General features: G+C 46.2%; 1 protein-coding gene across 5 annotated transcripts in view; it reads right to left on the bottom strand.

The window, feature by feature from the left end:
• Positions 1-18,940, bottom strand: part of cdc42bpab (CDC42 binding protein kinase alpha (DMPK-like) b) — a 70,279-nt gene extending 51,339 nt beyond the window's left edge. Inside the window, exons 1-2 of one of the 5 annotated variants that reach the window (XM_035616771.2) lie at positions 17,899-18,940; positions 17,567-17,804 (exon numbers count right to left, since the gene is read on the bottom strand). In XM_035616771.2, the coding sequence (XP_035472664.1) occupies positions 17,567-17,744 (178 nt within the window). In that variant the 5' untranslated portion in view covers positions 17,745-17,804; positions 17,899-18,940. Of the gene's footprint in view, positions 1-17,566 lie in introns of all 5 variants that reach the window. The other 4 variants (XM_035616772.2, XM_035616773.2, XM_035616774.2 and 1 more) reach the window with 4 other exon arrangements.
• Positions 18,941-19,050: the final 110 nt, after the last annotated feature.

The following is a 19,050-nucleotide window of genomic DNA, read 5'->3' as shown; positions in this document are numbered from 1 at the left end:
TGAACTCCGGAGTAGCGTGGACGCCAGGGCGCACATGTAGCATAAGTGATGAGTTTTATAACTAAACCGTATTAGTGTGGATGTAGCCTGCAGGTGGCCACCAGAGAAACAGACACTGACAGCTGTATGAATCTTCCGCTTTTACTGCCGGCAGGAACAAATGACTCTATGGCAGCCTGTGAGCGCCTTCGCAGGCCAAAGCTCCCACATCAACCTGAAGGGAAAAACACTACAGGCTGGTTACAAGAGCCAGACCGAGGAATACTGGGCATGTGCTGTGGGAATGTTCAGCAAACCCAGACATCATTTTCCAATAGCGAACGCGTAAAAAGCTCCCGAAACTGGCATGGGGTGCACGTACAAGAATGTGGCTGTGCTGTGGCACCTCGTCAAGTTCCAGCAGCACCATATAACTTTTAAGATCGGTCAAATTAAAGTCACCAATCACTTAAACAAAAGTAAGACTTTACTGCCAGTGGTGTTCCAGCACCGACATGTCACAACATCCTGACAGATATTATAGCACAAGTTTCCTACTGCCTTTTCTGGGCTCATCCTTTTTTTCCCCCTCTCTGGATGTCGTCAGCTTGTGGAAAATGAGGGGGGTTGTTACCATGCTACGGCCCTCTGTGGCTCGCCTGGTACAGCCCAACACTGACATTGCACCATTTAAGGGTTTGATTCCCATTGGGACCACCCATACTATAAATGGATCCAACAAAACGGATGAAAGCATCCACGGGGCATTCGTAAAGTGCTTTAATGAGATAGTGAATGCGATAACAATAATAAGGAACATTTTTTGGGATGGAACTGACATACATGTAGAGGGAATTTCAGGCCTCGTGTGAAGGAAACGGAGACAGATAAGGGTGGAGAGAGCTGGAATACTGAAAGGCAAGCTACACTGGATGAAAAGGTGGGTATGGTGTAATGAGAAACAGGTAAAGGAGATAAGAAAAGAAATGAAAACACAGGGAAAGGAAGGGATGGGAAGACGCGCTGCGGGGTTGCAAGAGAAAGAAGGGTGGAGCAGTAAAGACAGTATTTGTGAGAGGATAGAAAATATAAATATCTGGGAGTTGAGGAAAGAAGAATTTTAAAAACATGTCTGTGAGAGTGAAGCTACACTGTCTGCTCACACAGAAAGAGAAAGAGAAAGAGAAAGACACACACACACACACACACACACACACACACACACACACACACACACACACACACACACACACACACACACACACACACACACACACACACACACACACACACACACACACACACACACACACACACACACACACACACACACACACACACACACACCTCCCCCCCCCCACTGCCATTTAGTCCACAGATGATCCCGGTCTTCTCTATTCAACATTAAGATGTGTACTGCTGTGGGCACCCTGTGGCAATATGTGTCATGATGGAGGTAACCCAAGATCCCTTTCATTCTCTGGAAACCTGCCCGGCCAGGTTTGCTCAAGCAGGGGACTGACAGGAAGACGATGACAGAAAAAAAAAAAAAACTGGCCATGGTTGGACACATTTTCATAGTGGTTACTTAATAATTAAAATCTGATGACCGTAAATGCGATTATGCAATTACATATTGAAGTGATTTTGCAATTAAAATTTCCCCCGGGTGACAATGTGGTACACACCAATACACACCAAGTGACAACCCTCAAATGAATGATGGGACCAAAATGTAAACTAAACAGACCAGCGACTCAGATGGGAGTGACCCACACTTACACTCTGAAAACTTTACTTTACTAGTTTTGATTCTCAGTTAGGATGCTTAAAAGCTGTGGCGTGCTACATCCCCAAATGACATACCTGCTTCAAACCAGAACATACACACAATCAAGGAAACGTAGAACCGCTGTGCACGACACTGCCTGAAACGTTAATGCGTCATAAAATATGCTGGTGGCCCCTTGCTGCTTACACAAGAAGGCAGCCTGTATGTGGAAAGTAAAACTCACAGAGAGGAGCAATCAACACAATTATTGCTGGAGCCTTGAACTAGCAGCCCATGCTGCATCAAACTGCTCCCAGCTTGTCCCGGGCACCGACACCATGTGCTGTACAAGCACATGCCCCCTTTTTACAGTGTTGTTGAAACTACCACATTCAGACAGAGGACAATGAAAAGGGAAATATGGTGAACGATACCCAGTCCGCAGCATTTCAATGATAACATCTGCAGGGATAACCCAGTTGATCAGTGCCCATGTTTACAAAAATTTATGTGGCAGAAGACTTTCATTTTCATTTTTGATTCAGAATCTAAAATAAAAAAACTATATATATATAAATATATATATATAAAAGTACAGTGTAACGCAAAAAAAGAGTAGTTTATCTAAGCAAAGATAAACTACTTTATCTTTGCTTAGAAGATTTCGTTGTGTAACCAAAAAAGATTAAAAAAATGTAACTCTTATATTCCCCTGATACCACGACACTGCAACAAAGTCCACTTTTTCCAATGCAGGTTGTGGCCTCTCCCGTTACAAAGGAATAGTGGACAGCCTGTGAAGTATACGGACACTGAGATCTGGAGGGAAACCACTAAATTACCACTTTCAACGCCCAAAAATAAATGGAGGGGACCGAAGTGCTGGGTTATATATATATACACACACACACCTCCCCACTCCGCTGTAGCCGTACACAACAGACACTTTCTAGGCCACAACGAGGGCCCGTCGCTACAAAAAGGACTAGCTTGGTTACTAATTATGACCTCAGGAAGAAAGGTGTCAGTGCTGGGACTTGTAACTAAAAGCATCCTGAAAAATATGCATCTGGCAACAGCTGGGCGTGTTAGGACACGCTGCCTGTTCAGAGCAGGAAGAAGGCAGATGCGACCACTACAAAATAAATGTATTATAATTCAAAGTGAGGAAACAGCTGTAGGGCTGGAGAGATCAGATTAGGGTGGGGCCTGGGTCTTGACCATGTTGAAATCAGACTATCCATAAAGATACACACAGAGGATGCTGTCTACTACAAAAAAAAATCCTATTCCCTCCACAAACACCGGTAGTAGACGGCCTATGTATCTTATAAAAGCACAAAATCAACTTTCAGAACAAATCAGAATATTGGCTTTCATTCATAAATAGACATGGTACGAAAAACACATGTTTTCATTCAAATTAACTGGCCGGCCAATTAGAAGATCTATCCAATACCACTTTCACACCAAAATTACCGTGTCGAACCGCGTTTAAACGGCAATTGGCCACTTTCACACTGCGAGCAGACCAGGGTCTGATGATCGTGTAGTGACAGTTGGCGGCCATAGATGGCGGTAGAGAGCAGTGCGCGCCGTAAAACAAAGAAGAAGAACAGTGTAGTAAGCAACAAAAAGCCTGGTAGCCAGTGAGCCGGTGGTCAACGTTACTTTATATCTTGTACTTGTCACTGTCACTCTTTCAAAGTTTACAAACTCAGCGCAGTGTTACGAGCCAAGCCTGGTCCTTTTAAGCAGGTGGCCACATGGGTTTTGAAGTGTGTGTATGAGAGAAGAAGAAGGTTGGCGCTGTTGTTGTGTACGTAGCTGCAGCCACAAGGAGCTCCAACGGGCTCCGCACATCATCCATGTTACGGACAGTTTATGGCCACTGTGTAATGAGAGACCGCCTGATGAGGCCGTGTGTGTCCGCCGAAGGATTGAAATAAAGTGCCCCGTTCTAAAGCTCGTCGATGATCTGGATTGGTTAGTTGTTATCACCAACGAGCCAACGCTAGGCTAAGTGAGCTAGCTACATGCGAGAGGTCTCTTTACTACAGCGCGTGAGGGAACAGTAGTTACGATGGAGGAGTCCAGCGTTCATCGCCTCCGCCATCGCGCAAATTAGTGGGTTCACCCGGGTGTGACGTTCACATCAATGCCGATCGGATGTGAAGCCAATTATTACCCGGGTCTATTGCAGAGTCGTTTGACCCGGGGCTGAATGCCGAGAAAATGCCGGGTGTTAGCGGGTTTAAACGGGTTTTTTGGCCAGTGTGAAAGGGGCTCAAGAGTTAACCGGGCAGGGAAAACTCCAGCCTTATCCATTTAGGACTTATCCGAGAGCTAAGGCCCCGACGGTATAATCTGTGAGAACAAACAGCGGCCGCGCCGTTACAGGCAGACACCTAGATAACCGCTACGAGACTAATGACCTCACTGATAAGCAGATTGAGCCGGCGTGGGAGGCTACAGGGAGACGGGCCCTTGTTTTGACGAGGACGTGAGACATCCAGGTGATCGCAGACACCGACTCTCTCAGCAGGCTGACAAACCGCAGGCCACACTTCGTCTGCTTCCACGGTAAATGTGCTGGACTTGTCGCAGAGCAACATCCCCTGGCTACTGTAGTGTCACCACACACACGTGGTCTCGACACCTGGGACTGCCGCATGCGGGTCATCCCACCTCCACAGCTTCTCACGGCCGATTTATTGCTGGACAGATCAGTGAGCATTAAAAGGAGTATGTAAAGGAGTATAAGTTTGGGGGGGTGCCTCATCCCACAAAAGCACTGCATGTGGGTTTTATTTCTATGGCAACAATATCTTTACACCATATCACCACTGTCAATGGATGATAGCCCAGGATTTGTTTGACATCATTTTTTTCACCATGAGCATCAACTAGAGGATGCTTGCCTTCATAATAAGTATGGATGGGCTCAGTCTGACAGCTTTGGAGCAAACATTTGGGTTGTGTTGACTACATAGCCAACATCTATGTTGATAAAAGAACTAACCCCCAACATATAATAAATTGTCCGATAGACCTGTTCCCACCAATGGCCTTTTCTGTCTTTATTGTGATAGTTTCTGTCTCACAAAACACACAGCTCAGGATAGACAGACATGGCCAGAACAAGCTTCTTGGTTACCAGGGTGATAAGTCTTGACTGGTTGCCTGACGAGGACATTGACGACGACAACACCTATGTGAAAAGTTCCAAAGATATTCAACTAGCAGCGCGAAGAAGGCGGAGTGTAAAAAACACTGGGTACAGCGCTTTTTTTTAGGTGGCTGCTTTCAATCTCTCCTCATTCAGAACAACTTTAAAACAACTTAAAAAAAAAATTGGCAATTGTAACAGAGCTTCAGTCCAGGTGGGCCATCCAAAGCTTACTGTTGACATGATGAACACACGAGGAGAACATTTCGACTGAAGAGAAAAGGCACTGACCCTGAAGATTCCACTTCTGTTGACACAAAATGAGAGCACATGTGGCAGATTAACCTAAACTGTATGGCTGGTTTGTGTGTCAAACAGAAATGAATACTGTGGTGTGAACAAAATAGAATTATGTGAATGAAACCAACATGTGCACGTCAGAGTCGCACGCAAGCCACGAAATATCTTAGCGGAGCAACCAAAGCGAAGCATGGCAAGCTTTGGATTTGGAATCGTTTAAGCAGTGTGCCTGGGGCGAGAGAGACACTCAGTTCATGTGAGAGCCGCTGACCTTTTGCCCGGGGCTTACAGCTTTAGCCTCGGTGTACTAACAAGATATCATGTGTGTAGCCATCAAGTGCATATGTAAGATCCTTTTTTCAGTTCAAAACATGTCAGCCTGAGTCGGAGGCTTTAACCAACCACGTGGACCTAGCAATCATCTGCAAGCTAACTAGCTTTAATAAATGATGCTGACGACAGTTGACAATTCGGCTGCTAAAATCAAAGACAAATAAATTCAGGCTTCCAGCAACATCAATGGAAGCTTCAATTTAGTGATAACTGTACTTCTTCTTCTGCGCTGGACGATGCCCACCCAGGCTAATAAGTGTTTCAGCTAAGGCATTAACAGACCTTGGGAGTATCGTTATAATAATAATAATTAATGGATCTGAGCTGAGGAGGACCGAGTCTGGAGGGAAACAGATTTGCACAAATAAGGCAATTTGAAAACAGATGGAAAACCTAACAAAGCAAATTACGACTGAGCATCTGTCCAGAAGGGCTCAAGCATCTAGAGCATATATGTAAAATAGTTATTACTCAATATCAGTGAATTAAGTTCAGCATTACCGATAATGAAGCTTGAGTAAATTTTTGTCTTTGTTCATGAGAGACATTGGGTCTGTCAAAGGAAAAGGGAAGGGGAACGAGCGAGTCTGCATGCATGCGCGTGCAAATACATTTGTGTGTGTCAGTAATTAACAGAGGGTAGTGGGAGTAGATACCGATACTTGTTATGTGCATCATTTCCTTTTCCAAAAAGAATTAGGCCGTGCTAAACTGATTCACAACAAATACCCCCAACATTGACGACTAAAAACAATACAAGCAATCAATAACCAGGAAGGAAGGAAAATAAATTAGGGATCTATGGCACTTATTGGTCTTGTTTTAAATGCCTAAAGGGGGAAAAACAATTGGATTTGGGTGGTGATGAAATTGAATCATCAACAGCGTGTCAAATTGTTGTGTCTGTATCGTGACCTTAAGCACAGAGAGGAAACGGCGTGAGGCAGCCCTCTATATATAGGAGGTGAAAACGGTGGGAGACAATTGAGATGACAAATGGAGCGACCACAGGATTTCCTCAGCAGAGACGTCTCAGGAAGGAGAGCGGGGATGGGGACGGCAGAGAGGATACGGGCTAGTAAAATCACGTATTGAAACTCCCAGAGATATACAGAGGAACTTAAAAAACATCCACTTAAAGTCGCACACAAACAGGTCTTCAGCACTCGAGTCTCTCGTCCAGTCACTTCCCCACAACCCACAAAACCCCCTATTCAAATCCGATACCGCGAAACCACTCAATCTGTCTGAATGCTGCAGGGCTGAGGGAGGAGACGTGACTGTATGTGAATGTGTAAACAGATTGCCAGGTGCCACGCGGAGTCCTTCACTTTATCATAGGGAATCTGTGCAGACAACACGGTGATTCAGGCTCAAGCGGAAGGAATGAGGGACAATCAGATCGGTTGCATGTGAGACCCACTGGCGTGAATGACCGCCATTCAGGTGGAAGACGGATGAATGGGTGCTGACAAACTGTTCGACAATCTGACATTTATTCGGGTCATGCGTCTGCACCATGAACACGGGGAGGCCGGAACAGTGAGTGCAAGAGGCAGGCACGCATTTACTGCAGTGTAGGCGCAGTATATAGACGGTGCCTAAGAGTAGATCAGGTCACCGTCAAATGTGCCGCCACACCATGAGCCAAGGTGAGTCCCCTGTCACCATCAGCGACTGAGGAACAACGAGTACGATGAAATGACTTCACTCTACGACCCCTCCAACAAAATGACTTCACTCTGCGGACCCCTCCGAACTATTTCAACTATTTCAAATGCGTCCCGAGCCTTCCCTCTCACGCGCTCTTTGTCTAATTTCTCACATCTCCCCTCTCATTATCTAATTAAGAGGATTGAGCAGAAGCACCACAAAATACAAGTTTGAATGCGTATGTGTGAAGGCGAGTACTAAAAGTACATGTTTTTTTAATTAAGTAAGAAAAAAGTGTTGCTTTAAACTCAATTACACATGTGGATCAGTTCTGTACAAGGACACAAATACATTCTCTAATCGAGCAGCATTACAAAGCAAACTGTCAATGCTCAGGAGAATTTTAGCAATGGCTGATTACTACAGAGGAACCAATATGTTGACGACATTTAAGAAATAGTAATGTGCCCCTTTTTACTTCATGCATCTTGGTGGATTGGACAGCGATCTCTACCAAAACAACCTTAAAGTAGTATAGTATAAATTACTACAAAACAGAAGGATTCAAGACCAACACATATCGGATTGCTCAAACCATCAAAGATCGTAGTTTGGGATGCGTTCAGCCAGATGTTAAGAAAGGTGTATGGAATGAGCATTCACAAGATCCTGTTTGTGTAACTTGTAGGCTGCTGCAGTGCAGTGCTAATAGTCATGCTAGGCAGCTAAATTAGCCACTGGAGTGTGCAGTCCTTATTTAGCCTGGACGGATTCTAAGAGCAAACACCAACTTCGCTTGGCATGAAGCTCCCTTGTATGACAGGTTGGGTATAAGAGACTGTGTGTGTGTGTGTGTGTGTGTGTGTGTGTGTGTGTGTGTGTGTGTGTGTGTGTGTGTGTGTGTGTGTGTGTGTGTGTGTGTGTGTGTGTGTGTGTGTGTGTGTGTGTGTGTGTGTGTGTGAGAGTAAAGATACAGCGGAGGAGCTTCATTAGAGATGCTGCTCAGATCCGCACTGTCAGGACGTTGCTGGCTGGACTGAGTGCGCTGCCTGATCGACTAAGCCTCTGCACGTGTGTCTCTTTTGCACACGTTAACACAAACGCATGATAACATACCCGAAAACGGGGCATGTACATATACAACACTACCGGTACACATGGACTTCTCTGTCACTAGGCAAAGCTGGGATTCAGCAGCCGGATAAAGCGAGGGAGGGGGCAGGGGAGAGACAGGAAGGGGAGGGAGGGGACATGAGGAGAGGACAAACTGAAGAAATAAAGGAGGGAAAGAGAGAGACGATGCTACAGGCCAAATAATCAAGAGGAGGTGTGTGGTGTTAGAGTGCATAACAGCAATGAAGAGTGAGCGAAAGGGGCGGGGGAACGATATATTGACAGAGTGACAGGGACCTAAACAATGAGAGCATGAGAGATCGCAGAAGCTGACAGGCAGACAGGGAGAGTGAATGGGGTGGGGGATGGGGTGTGTGTGTGTGTGGGGGGGGGGGGGGGGTGCAGCAGCGGACAAAGAGGCCAACACGGCCTCATCCAAACAGCTGCTGCGCTCTCGAACGTTGCACATCGCCTCAAAATTCCACAGGCAGCCCGGCTGAGGGGCTGGGGCCCTGAGTCAGCGTTTTTTATGCATGCACCCACCCAAACATGCACGCACACACACATACACAGCTGAGCCCTCTGCTCACAGCAGCCAGGGGATGCGCTGGTGTCCACAGTACGTGAATGGGGACCTGGGAGCAGTGACAACCAGAGGCAGCAGAGCTCTGCATAGCTTTTTCAGACTTCTGCACCTAAACCATAAACTGTGGTTTTAGGTTTCTGCTGCAAAAATTAATGACGTTATGAACGAGTGCATGAAAAGATGTTCCACATTTCAGAAGCTACTGCAGTTGATGTATTGAAGGGTGCGGCATTATGACGAGGTGTCTATAGTCGAGGCATAATAGAAGAGGCAGAGTTGTTGCAGTGAGCCAAGATCAACATCCCCATGAATAAAACATGACAGAAGCACAGAACGCAGATGACTAATTGGGTGGAATGAGCATTTAAAATTAATGTCAACTGTTCCCATTCTAAAGCTAATGGGTAGTTACGTTCAGACACCACACAACAACAGGACAGACAGAGAATAGGTGACAAGTAAGAACAGAGAGCCAATGACAACCACAATAACCTTTACACAGAAAAGTTTTTTAACTACAAAATAAAGATAAATAAACAGAATCTCCCTGCTAACATATAGGGGGAGCTTTGAGCAGACACAAGCAAGAGGTGAATCACATTCCTTGGCATCTTCCCATACTACCAAAGCCGGGGTCTCATGCCAGACTGGCCGGCTGTTTCTCTGTGTTGCAGAGAAACACATCCTGTGATAGAAAAAGATGGAGGAGAAAAAAGAACTGGTGGGGGGGGCAAAGTGCCAGAGAGTATCACATGCTGCAGTTTCCCTTCATGTTATTTATGAACGTGTGGTCTGACGGGGCTCCTGAGGGCTCTGGGTTTAAGAGCAAGCTAATGGGTTTTATCCTGGGGTGGGGGACAGCGGAGGGTCGGGCAGGAGGCACGCTCCCATGCTCTGGGATTTATATGGGACACAGCGGGCTATACGTTGCATTGTGTTTGAAATTGAATGTTAATTGCCTCTTGGAGAAATCCATCCTTAACTCTCCTCTATGAAGGATTTAGTATCACGGAAAATACATTATTTTAAAAATTCTAGATGAATAATATAATACTGTGTAGACATAGTTTGAATAGCATCTAGTAGAAACTGTGTGGGAGACAAATTTTTTTGACAAATTTAACACCTAAAACTTTGAAGGATCTGCGTTTTATTAAACTTCTTTCCCCATCAAATGTGTCACGATACAAGCAACATGAAATTCACTACTGGTGAGTATGTGCCATATACTGGACTTGAAGCATAATCATAATAAAATCATCATAATAGTATTAGTAAGACTGAGAATGTATCATCATTTAGAGGTGTTTGTACTCCAGCAGACATAGAGAGCAACAAGATGAACTTTCGGGAATATTCCTTGTATCCGCTGTGGTAATGGATTCCACACAGTTTTATGAATGAAGACAGGGAGGAATGTCTGTGCCATGCATTTTTTTTTTTGCTGGTGTTTTGTGTAATTGGCTTTTGCTGACATTTCGCTCAGGAACGACCAGCGTGGATGCATGCCCCCCCCACACACACACACACACACACGACAAGAGTCCAGAGAACATGGGAGGAGACAGAAGTATGTGAGGAACCACCTCCACCAGTTGGCTGCGGGACCATTTCAGTTGAAAGGAGGGGATTTCGGGGAGGGGGGGTTTGACAACAAAAAAAAAAAAGAGAAAACAATGTTGCTCTTTCTGCGGCGTTCGTGTGTGTTCAAGACTTAGTGGACAGACATATAAGGAAGATTTGCCAATTGTAGAAGAGTCATTACGAGGAACGCAGACCGACAATTTTTTGCTTCCAGTCCACAACCCGCTGACAAATTATTCTGAGTGTTAGAAACGCACTAAATCCACTCGTAATTTCCAAGAACTAAAACTCATCTCGGACGCTTATGCCGGGACCCTAATATCTGTAGCGATTACTTGCGCCAGAAGATGTTGTAGTTGGATTGTGTACATATAACCTCTGTATATCTGTATGTACGTCATGCTGCCTCCTGACAAGCCTGAAATAATGACATAACTCACACTTTATGTAAGTACACGGTGTGTGCTTCATGCCAAAATTGGTCCATCTGACCTATTCTAAAAAGCTGCAGTGGGAAGGGAAAACATGATAATGAGCTGGAAACAGTCAACGGAGCAGCTTGTTTCCATTTGATCTGTAAACACTGTCTGAGGTGATGGACAGACAGCTGAGCAGAGAGGTCTGCCAAACCACACTGACAGACACTGCAGTGGGCAGAATGAGGTAGAAAAAGACAGGAAGAAAGGAAAGGGAAGAGATGGGAGGTTGACAACAAGAGAAGGTTAAGGGGAAGAAGCGAGAATAGGGGGGGAAAGGGTGGGGGAGAGGCCATTTGCAGTCAGACCCCGTGGGTCCTGAGGGGCTGGCTAATGACCTGCGCTGCAGTGTGTCTTCTGGGAGACAGGAGAAAGGACGCCCTCCCCTTCCCCTGCCACTTTCTGATGACGCATCACAATTAGCAGCAGGCATGTCTCGGGCCTACAAAGGCTTCCAGACAGATTGACCGAGTGTTTTTTAAAGGCCACCTGTGAATATTCTCGTGCTGCAAATGCCATGCACAATTTCACATGTTACCCTGGCAAAGGTCCGGGTACTGTATATCCTTCTCAGCGTGGACTCCCAAACTAACGAAAATACGCTGATTGTGCTCGAAGGACTGGTCCAGTCATTAATGTAACGTTCCTCCATATTCATCCCACAAGAAATTCAATGTTTGGGTGGAAAAGAATCAACAGTTTCTTGTCAGTTGAGCTGTATGGAGGCGACTAATTGCAAAGAGTTAACTGCTGGTATTGAAAAGATGTTGTTAGATTTTAAAGGGCCAATCCACCAACATCGATGTGTTTGTCATGGGCAGTACTGGTCGGGCCTGTGGTCACTGTTCCACACCGCGTTTTGTTGCTCCGGAGGGGGTTTACAAGAATTGGATGAGATAACCCTGATGATGTTAGTATACCTAGACTGAGGTTTGGATGCCAATTTGAAAGCCGTAGTGAAGAGGGCGTCTCCCGGGAGACACTATTGATTTGATCTGCATTATGGGAATTGCAGGATGCAATTATAATACAAGATATAAACAATAAAATGCAAGCTATGCTGGACTCTGCAAAAGAGATCATAACCCTCAAACCTTATTGAAGTACAACATGAAATTGCCTCTTTAAAGATGACGTCTACCATTCATACAGTGTGTTTTATGTTCCAAAGTAACAATATAGGCAACAATCCCACTCTTTCTGTCCAGCTGGATCAATTACATCAGTAAAATGGCTTTGCAAATCAATGAGTTATCTACATTTTCTTCTTCTGGCTTGCTTATTTGGAATACTGCAGGGCTAGTATAGGCTAAGAGTAAATGAAAGGCAAAAAAAGACCATGATAAAGTGTAAGTGGCGGTTGGACTGCTCCCTGTGGGACACTAAACTGTGGTGTGACGCAGCAAGGAGAGGAGAGGAGCTACATGGGCCCCCTCTGCTTCATCTGATTGTTTGTGAGCCTTGTGAGTCCACTCAGGACAATAGAAAGAGCTTTGTGTGTGTGCGTGTGTGCGTGCGTGCATGCGTGTGTGTGTGTGTGTGTTGAAGTGAGCAGAGTTCTGCTGGTGTGGCGAGGGAAATGAAAGGAAATAAACACGCTGGTGACCTTCCCCACAACAGTTAAAACATTGGACACGAGTGAGCCACAGAGTATGCACAATGACACAATGTGATACAGCTGTCCCACTTCCTCGTGTGACATCATGTACCCGTTGGGTCCGAACTAGCTCAGTGAGTCCTTGTAGCTCCTTCCTGTTCTCTGTTCCCTCCACAACCACCAGACAGTCAGCCAGGAAGCGGCAGGACAAGCGGGGGGGTAAGAGGGATGTCCGGAGCGACTCCAGACCTCACTGGATTTTAACATATTAATATATATACAACAGACTACTGATACAGACTACCAGTGATCACAACATAATGTATATTCTCTTTCTATTTTCGTTCCAAAATGTATGCCTAAATAGAATTTAAAACACCACCACAGTCCTTATTATTATCAGCATATCATATCAGCATATCAAGTTTTAAATAATGTATCATTATCTAGTCCTGATCATGACCAAAACACAATCAAACACTGCTTCACAACCAACTCTCCACTCTTCTCGTCTTTACTATCCACCACATGCCGCCAAAAAACGAAAGCACTGGAGTGCATTTCCTGCCCCGTCTACCTGATTGGGGAACACGGCAAAACGTCACTGATGCTCCCGATTATTGCTACAACACGACTGGCAAAGCAGCTAGCAAAGCAGTTAGCTCAAACTTGATCTAAACACTACTGGTGTGGACTGAGCGCGAGGCCAGAGATTTGAGTAGATGCCAGCCTGTTTCTTTGTGGGGCAGAATTTAGAACCACGTGACGCAAAAACTCTTCGCTGGAACCGGTACAACTCAAATGCTCACAAGCGTAAAAGGGCAGCTTTTTCTGGTCTGTTCAACGGGGGGAAAGCGTGGAGGCACTGTGTGATAGCCTGGTAAGGCAGAACCGCAATAATGTGTGTATGTGTGTGTGTGTGTGTGTGTGTGTGTGTGTGTGTGTGTGTGTGTGTGTCTCGACTGTGAGTAGTGTGTGAGGCATGCTGCCAATGAAAGCCTTGCAGGGTGGAGCACACATCAGCTGCAGCCGAACAGCTGGCCACTGCGGCCCAGCACTGAGTCTGGATTGAGACGGGGGCCAGGCTGCCTCCCCCCGTGTTTGCCAACTGTGGGCTGGCACGGCCGCCCCTTCTCATTCAGCACACCATTTCCCAAAACAGGGAGGGAGATTAGGACAAAGAAAAAAACTAAGCAGGAAACGTAGATTTAGAAAGAAAAAAAAGTAGGAAAACGGGACACCTAGACCAGTTCAGTGAATGTCATGAGCCAGGTTGGAATAGAATAAACACAAATGCAGGCCGGAGATGGTGATATCGGTCGACGCAGAATGTCTGTGGTGTATGAGGGGAGTCAGGCTACAGCTGTACTTTCCCGTGTTTATTTCGCCTGTGGCCGCGGGTCACGTCGGGGTCTCCATTTCAGCTTAAATGAGGTCACCAAACGAGAAGAAAAGCAAACCCACCGAAAATGTTTGTCTTCTCCTCTGGCTCACGAACGTTCCCAGGGAGAAAAAAAAGGCACCACCTATGTCACATCCGTGCTGCGGCATCAAAAAGGTACACAGACCTTACAGTGACTGCGGTACGATGATGGATCCTTTTCTCTCAGAGGCAGGTCACTGTCAAGTCACAGAGGCCCCTTAAGGTTTCATTGGGCCCGTCTTTTTCAGTACCCAGGTTTAATGAGGACCTTTCATGCTTTTCCTTATTTTCTGTCATATACATATAACGTAACTATGTCCATGTTAAACATTGCCAAAGTTTCAAATAATGAGGTCAATGAAGTCCCTGTAAGACATAAGCTCAGACATCAAACTGCCCTGAACGCTAGGTTCCAACTTTTTTTTTCTACTTTGGCAACGAGTTGACAGATTATGAAGGTCATCCGCTCCAAGTGCTGCTAAAAACAGTCTATGGGAACAGTATTATATATATTTTATATACTCCACCATACAAATAACTGATGGTACAGGTTTCCTGTACAAGCTTTTGCAACAACAAACTTCACTAACCATGTAAGCTATTGCATTTCAGCTGGCACTTCGACACATTTTCCACCCACAAAGCAACTAATGAGGATATATTTATATACAGTATATTTAAAAATAGATAAGGATTGTGACTGAAAGACTTCACCCACTGTTATATCTCACAATAATCAGATAATGGCAGTATTATTCAGCAGACAGAAGCAACATGCTCTAACCTTTGTGGTTGCGGGTGTTGGTGCCGTCCCCTTTTCATAATCCCAATCAAATTTGGGCTCAAACGTGTACGGGTGCATTTTAGAAGTTTGCCATTTCCAATCAATTAAGTCCTGCTGCGAAAGGTGTGAAGTGTGTGTGTAACAAGTGTGATTTTCTCTTGGACCCTCTGGCTGGGTGCTTTGCCAAGGAAAAAAGAATGATGGGAGTGGTGACACGTTTAGGGGGCAAGATAAGACTTGGCCTCCATTATACAATATTTTAGTTGATGGTTACACCACCGAGGTGGGGTCTACTATGTTGAGGACGACGTGCATTATCACGGTGATAAAACCGCGCAAGAGCAAGTCATTACATTCCCATTCCCTTCCCAAAAGATGTCGAGCAGGCTGTGACTCAGGACTACTGATGAAACACAGACATCACTTTATCACTCGACCATCACATCACCTCCAATGCAATACCATGATGGAGTCTGCGCTTGTTCTGGTTGATGTAAATACATACACATATATTGTTGAATTTCACCCATTGCAATAATAGTTCTTCAACGCACTGACTCTAAACATTTTCTATGGATGAACACATTTCCCAAAAGTACATCTCCGCTGTAATTATATCAAAGACCTCACACCAGTGTTCTAAGTTAGCTACATATTTGCTGTGTGTTGATCCAAAAAGTAGTGTTTTAATGTGTTTCTGGCCATTTTTCAAACAGTGACACTTCATCCGATAAGTGAAATTATGAAATATGTTAATTTTTTTTAAGATAAAACATCCAACTGTCATGAGCAAGGGCTCTTGTATCTGGTGACCAGATGAAGAGAATCAACCAATTTTGTTTATCTAACTTCACTGACTTCACTGCAAACCCTGCAACTCAATTAAACTCATTGATATCAAACAGTAGAAGCCGGAGGATTCTCATGCAAGCCCCTCTGCACGGTAGAGCATCAACAATGGGAGCCCTACGCGACTATGGCGCCTTTCACACATCTGCTTGTTGTGTGTTGTGTCTGGTCGAGTTTCATGTGTCAACATAGGGAAATGTCAGGATGAAGTCACCACCTGGCACCCGAGCACAGGACACCTCTCCCTGAAGGCCATGGGCACACTGGCATTGTTTCAGGGCCAGCTGCACGGGCAGCTTTTCGGGCAGCCCGTCGGCCTCGGACAAGCAACTCGGGCCAAAAAAGGAAATAATATACGTGTAATGAATAAACAAGGGTGGCTACGACTTTTGGACGCGGAGGAAAGCTACCTCTTTATCCCCACACGGAACCCACCAAATCCAGCCACTTCCAGTATTTTACCAGCTCCATTTTTAGCACAGAATCGGTTGTCCAGATGGTGGCTGGTGGGGTTGACCAACTAAGCGACCGCAGCCAGAATTTACCACCATTTGACTGATTTAAATGCCATCCTGTCTGTCTTTGACACGGACGTTCTGTAACGGGCCAAACTACAAACGGCCTGTTTGAGATTGTAATTTTAAACTGATTCAGCGAGTAAACAAGAGAAAAAAAGATACACGCAAATATGAAAAAAACGCACTCTCGTTCCATTATCCTTTTCTTAACGCCTGCTGTAATATTAATTTCGCCTTGACCCTGAGGGTAACGATCGGCTCCTGCTCTGCCTCAAAGTGCTGCTTCTTTCAGGGCTTCAAAAAAAAAAAAAAACACGAGCAGGAGCAGGCCAGACAGACATGCTCCGGCAGCGAGCTGGGCCTCTGCGCCAGATAAAAAAGGTGAGTTGTTCACATTCCTGCTTCATGCACAAACCAAACTCCCGATGTCACACACACACACACAGTTCAATCATTTTTGCAAAAGGAGTGTGTGAGTGTGAGTGTGTGTGTGTGTGTGTGTGTGTGTGTGTGTGTGTGTGTGTGTGTGTGTGTGTGTGTGTTCCTCCCGCCTCCTGTGTGTGCTGTTTTTTCTAACCTTGAGAGGTGGAAAAGTTCCAAACTCTGCTCCTCATTATAAACTTTTTTTTATTTTTTTACAACTGACGTCTGATGCGACGGATGGTTAACAAAAACCACCGTTTTCCTTTGTTCCAACAACATTGGGCGTACGATGTATTGACAGCTAGGTACGTTATCTACAAGCTTTCACCTGCACGCCCGTGAAAAAAAAGGGGGAAACAAAGTGACGTGCGAGGCAGTCCTGGGCTGAGGAGGGCCGGTGCGATGACCGAAAGGCATCCACTTTTATGTAAGAGTGCAACTCTCGTGGGGAACGAATCACGGCCCGGAGCACTGGGGACATCTTAGTGACATCATTTCCTGGTTTCCACACGGTAGCCTTAAATGCGTCCCTCTCCAACATCTCCCTGACTGCGGTCGACGTCCCTCTGCGGACCTGGCTTCTCCTTCTCATGGGGTCTCTCTCCCTTTTATGTTTTTCTAACGACTTGCACGGTTTTCCCTGACCCGGCTCGACCCCTGCCGCGTCCTTTCGTGACTGTCGTGTCGCAGGTTTGCGCTTTCCCAAAAAACCTTTGAATTGCACGAGGATAATAAAGCGGCCTTTGTGTGTAGGTTCCCTCGGGGAGGAGGGTTAACTTAGGAAGGGAGAAGAGTGCAGGCCAACAGAGCTCCACTACTACTATAAAAGGAATGTGATGGGGAAGGGAGGGCCACTGCACCAGCAGCAGCAGCAGCAGCAGCAGTGGCCTATCATCTCACCAAAAAGGACACGCAAGGGCTGAATGCACCGGGCCAAACCAGGAGGGAGTCCAAATGAATAATAACAATAACAATAATAATAATAATAAACATGCACAAATAGCTCACCCCAGTCCAAGAACTCCAGGATGTTCTTCTCCCTCCTGAGCGGGGAGTTGTTGCACTCGTCGTACAGGCACACCAGGATGTCCAGCAGCGTCTCCACGCTCAGGCACTGGCCGGTGGACTGCACCGGCCCGTCCAGGATCAGCTTCTCCAGCTTCTTCAAACGCACCTCGCCCGACATGGTTCCGGCTCGCCGGGGGTGTCGAAGTGATGATGGTGGTGGTGATGATGATGGGAGAAGCTAGGAGAAGTGGGGAGGGGGTTAGCGATCACCTCCTCGGCCTGTTAGTCGGCGCAGAGGGGCCCGGGAGGAAGAAGTTTGGTGTTTTTCTCACCTTGGAATATGTCCGTGGTGGGAAGAAGAAGAAGAAGAAGAAGGAGGGGGGAAAAAAGATAATAACAAGGCTTTGGGAGTGGAGGGCGAGCCGGGGCTAAATCCGCGTCAAGACCGACCTGTTCATGACCTCCCCCCCGAGACCCGGGATCTAGGAGGTGGACAAGACGCGCGGCACTTCCCCATTCTTTAATACCTGGTCCCCGCGGGGGTGCATGCGAAGAAGGGACGCAGCAGTGGTCACAGTACGAGACCCCCGGCTGCCGCGGGCCGGCCGATGTCGTTGTTGACGAAATCCCACCGGAACTTTCTCGTCTTCTCCTTCTGTGGGGGAATTGGATATAATCGAGTCGACGCGGGCTCAACAGATCCCCCCGAGTTGCTGTGGCAGATATCTGGGGTTCTCCATTCCCGCAGCAAACCCACAAACACCCCCCCTTCCCAAAAAAATAAATAAAAAAAATTGCAAGGCTGATCTGCAATGCTACAAAAGCCCCGGCGCCCCTCCTCTGCTCCAGGAATGGAAGGGCGACACGGGCTTAGTTAGCCGCCTGCTAGGTTAGCCGCCGAGCTAGCCAGCGAGCTAGCGTTAACGCGACTTTTCTCCGTTCGCGAATGCCATCGTTGCCCCCTTTTTTTCTTCCCCCCCTCGGGAGTTGACATACGATATATGCGCGGCGTTAACGGAGCTCAACTAAACTCTCGACTGTATTTCCAATTTTTTTTTTTATCCAACTGGAAAAAAAAATTATCCCCTTGTTTTCACAAGTCAATGCTGCCAGATATGTTCTTTAAAATCCCATTATCCGGTCCAGAACCTGAATGTCTCTCTGGCTTCTTCACAGTTCGAAACGACGGGTGAGTTCCAGTAGTTAGTTCGCCGTCAAATAAAATAATTTTTAAAGAAGGTTGAAGGTTACAGAGGAGCTCTTTTTCACGTCAGGGAGGAACGCTGCAGTCTATAGCCTCGCTTATTCCAAATACGGGACACAGCCTAAAATTCCCCTTGTCGTTGCCTTCCTCCGCCGCAGGTCGGTCGGTCGCTTCTCGCCGTCTTTGCACAAGTCAAGCCACCACCAGCAGAAGCACTGCCGCCAGAGATGCTCGACGGGAAAGATGAACAAAAGTTAGACAGCTCGAGCCGTAAGGCCGC

Source organism: Scophthalmus maximus, chromosome 18 (assembly GCF_022379125.1).
Source record: "Scophthalmus maximus strain ysfricsl-2021 chromosome 18, ASM2237912v1, whole genome shotgun sequence".
Classification (NCBI taxonomy): Eukaryota; Metazoa; Chordata; class Actinopteri; order Pleuronectiformes; family Scophthalmidae; genus Scophthalmus; species Scophthalmus maximus.
The sequence above is the reverse complement of the archived record's forward strand: the minus strand, read 5'-3'. Positions and strand labels throughout refer to the sequence as shown.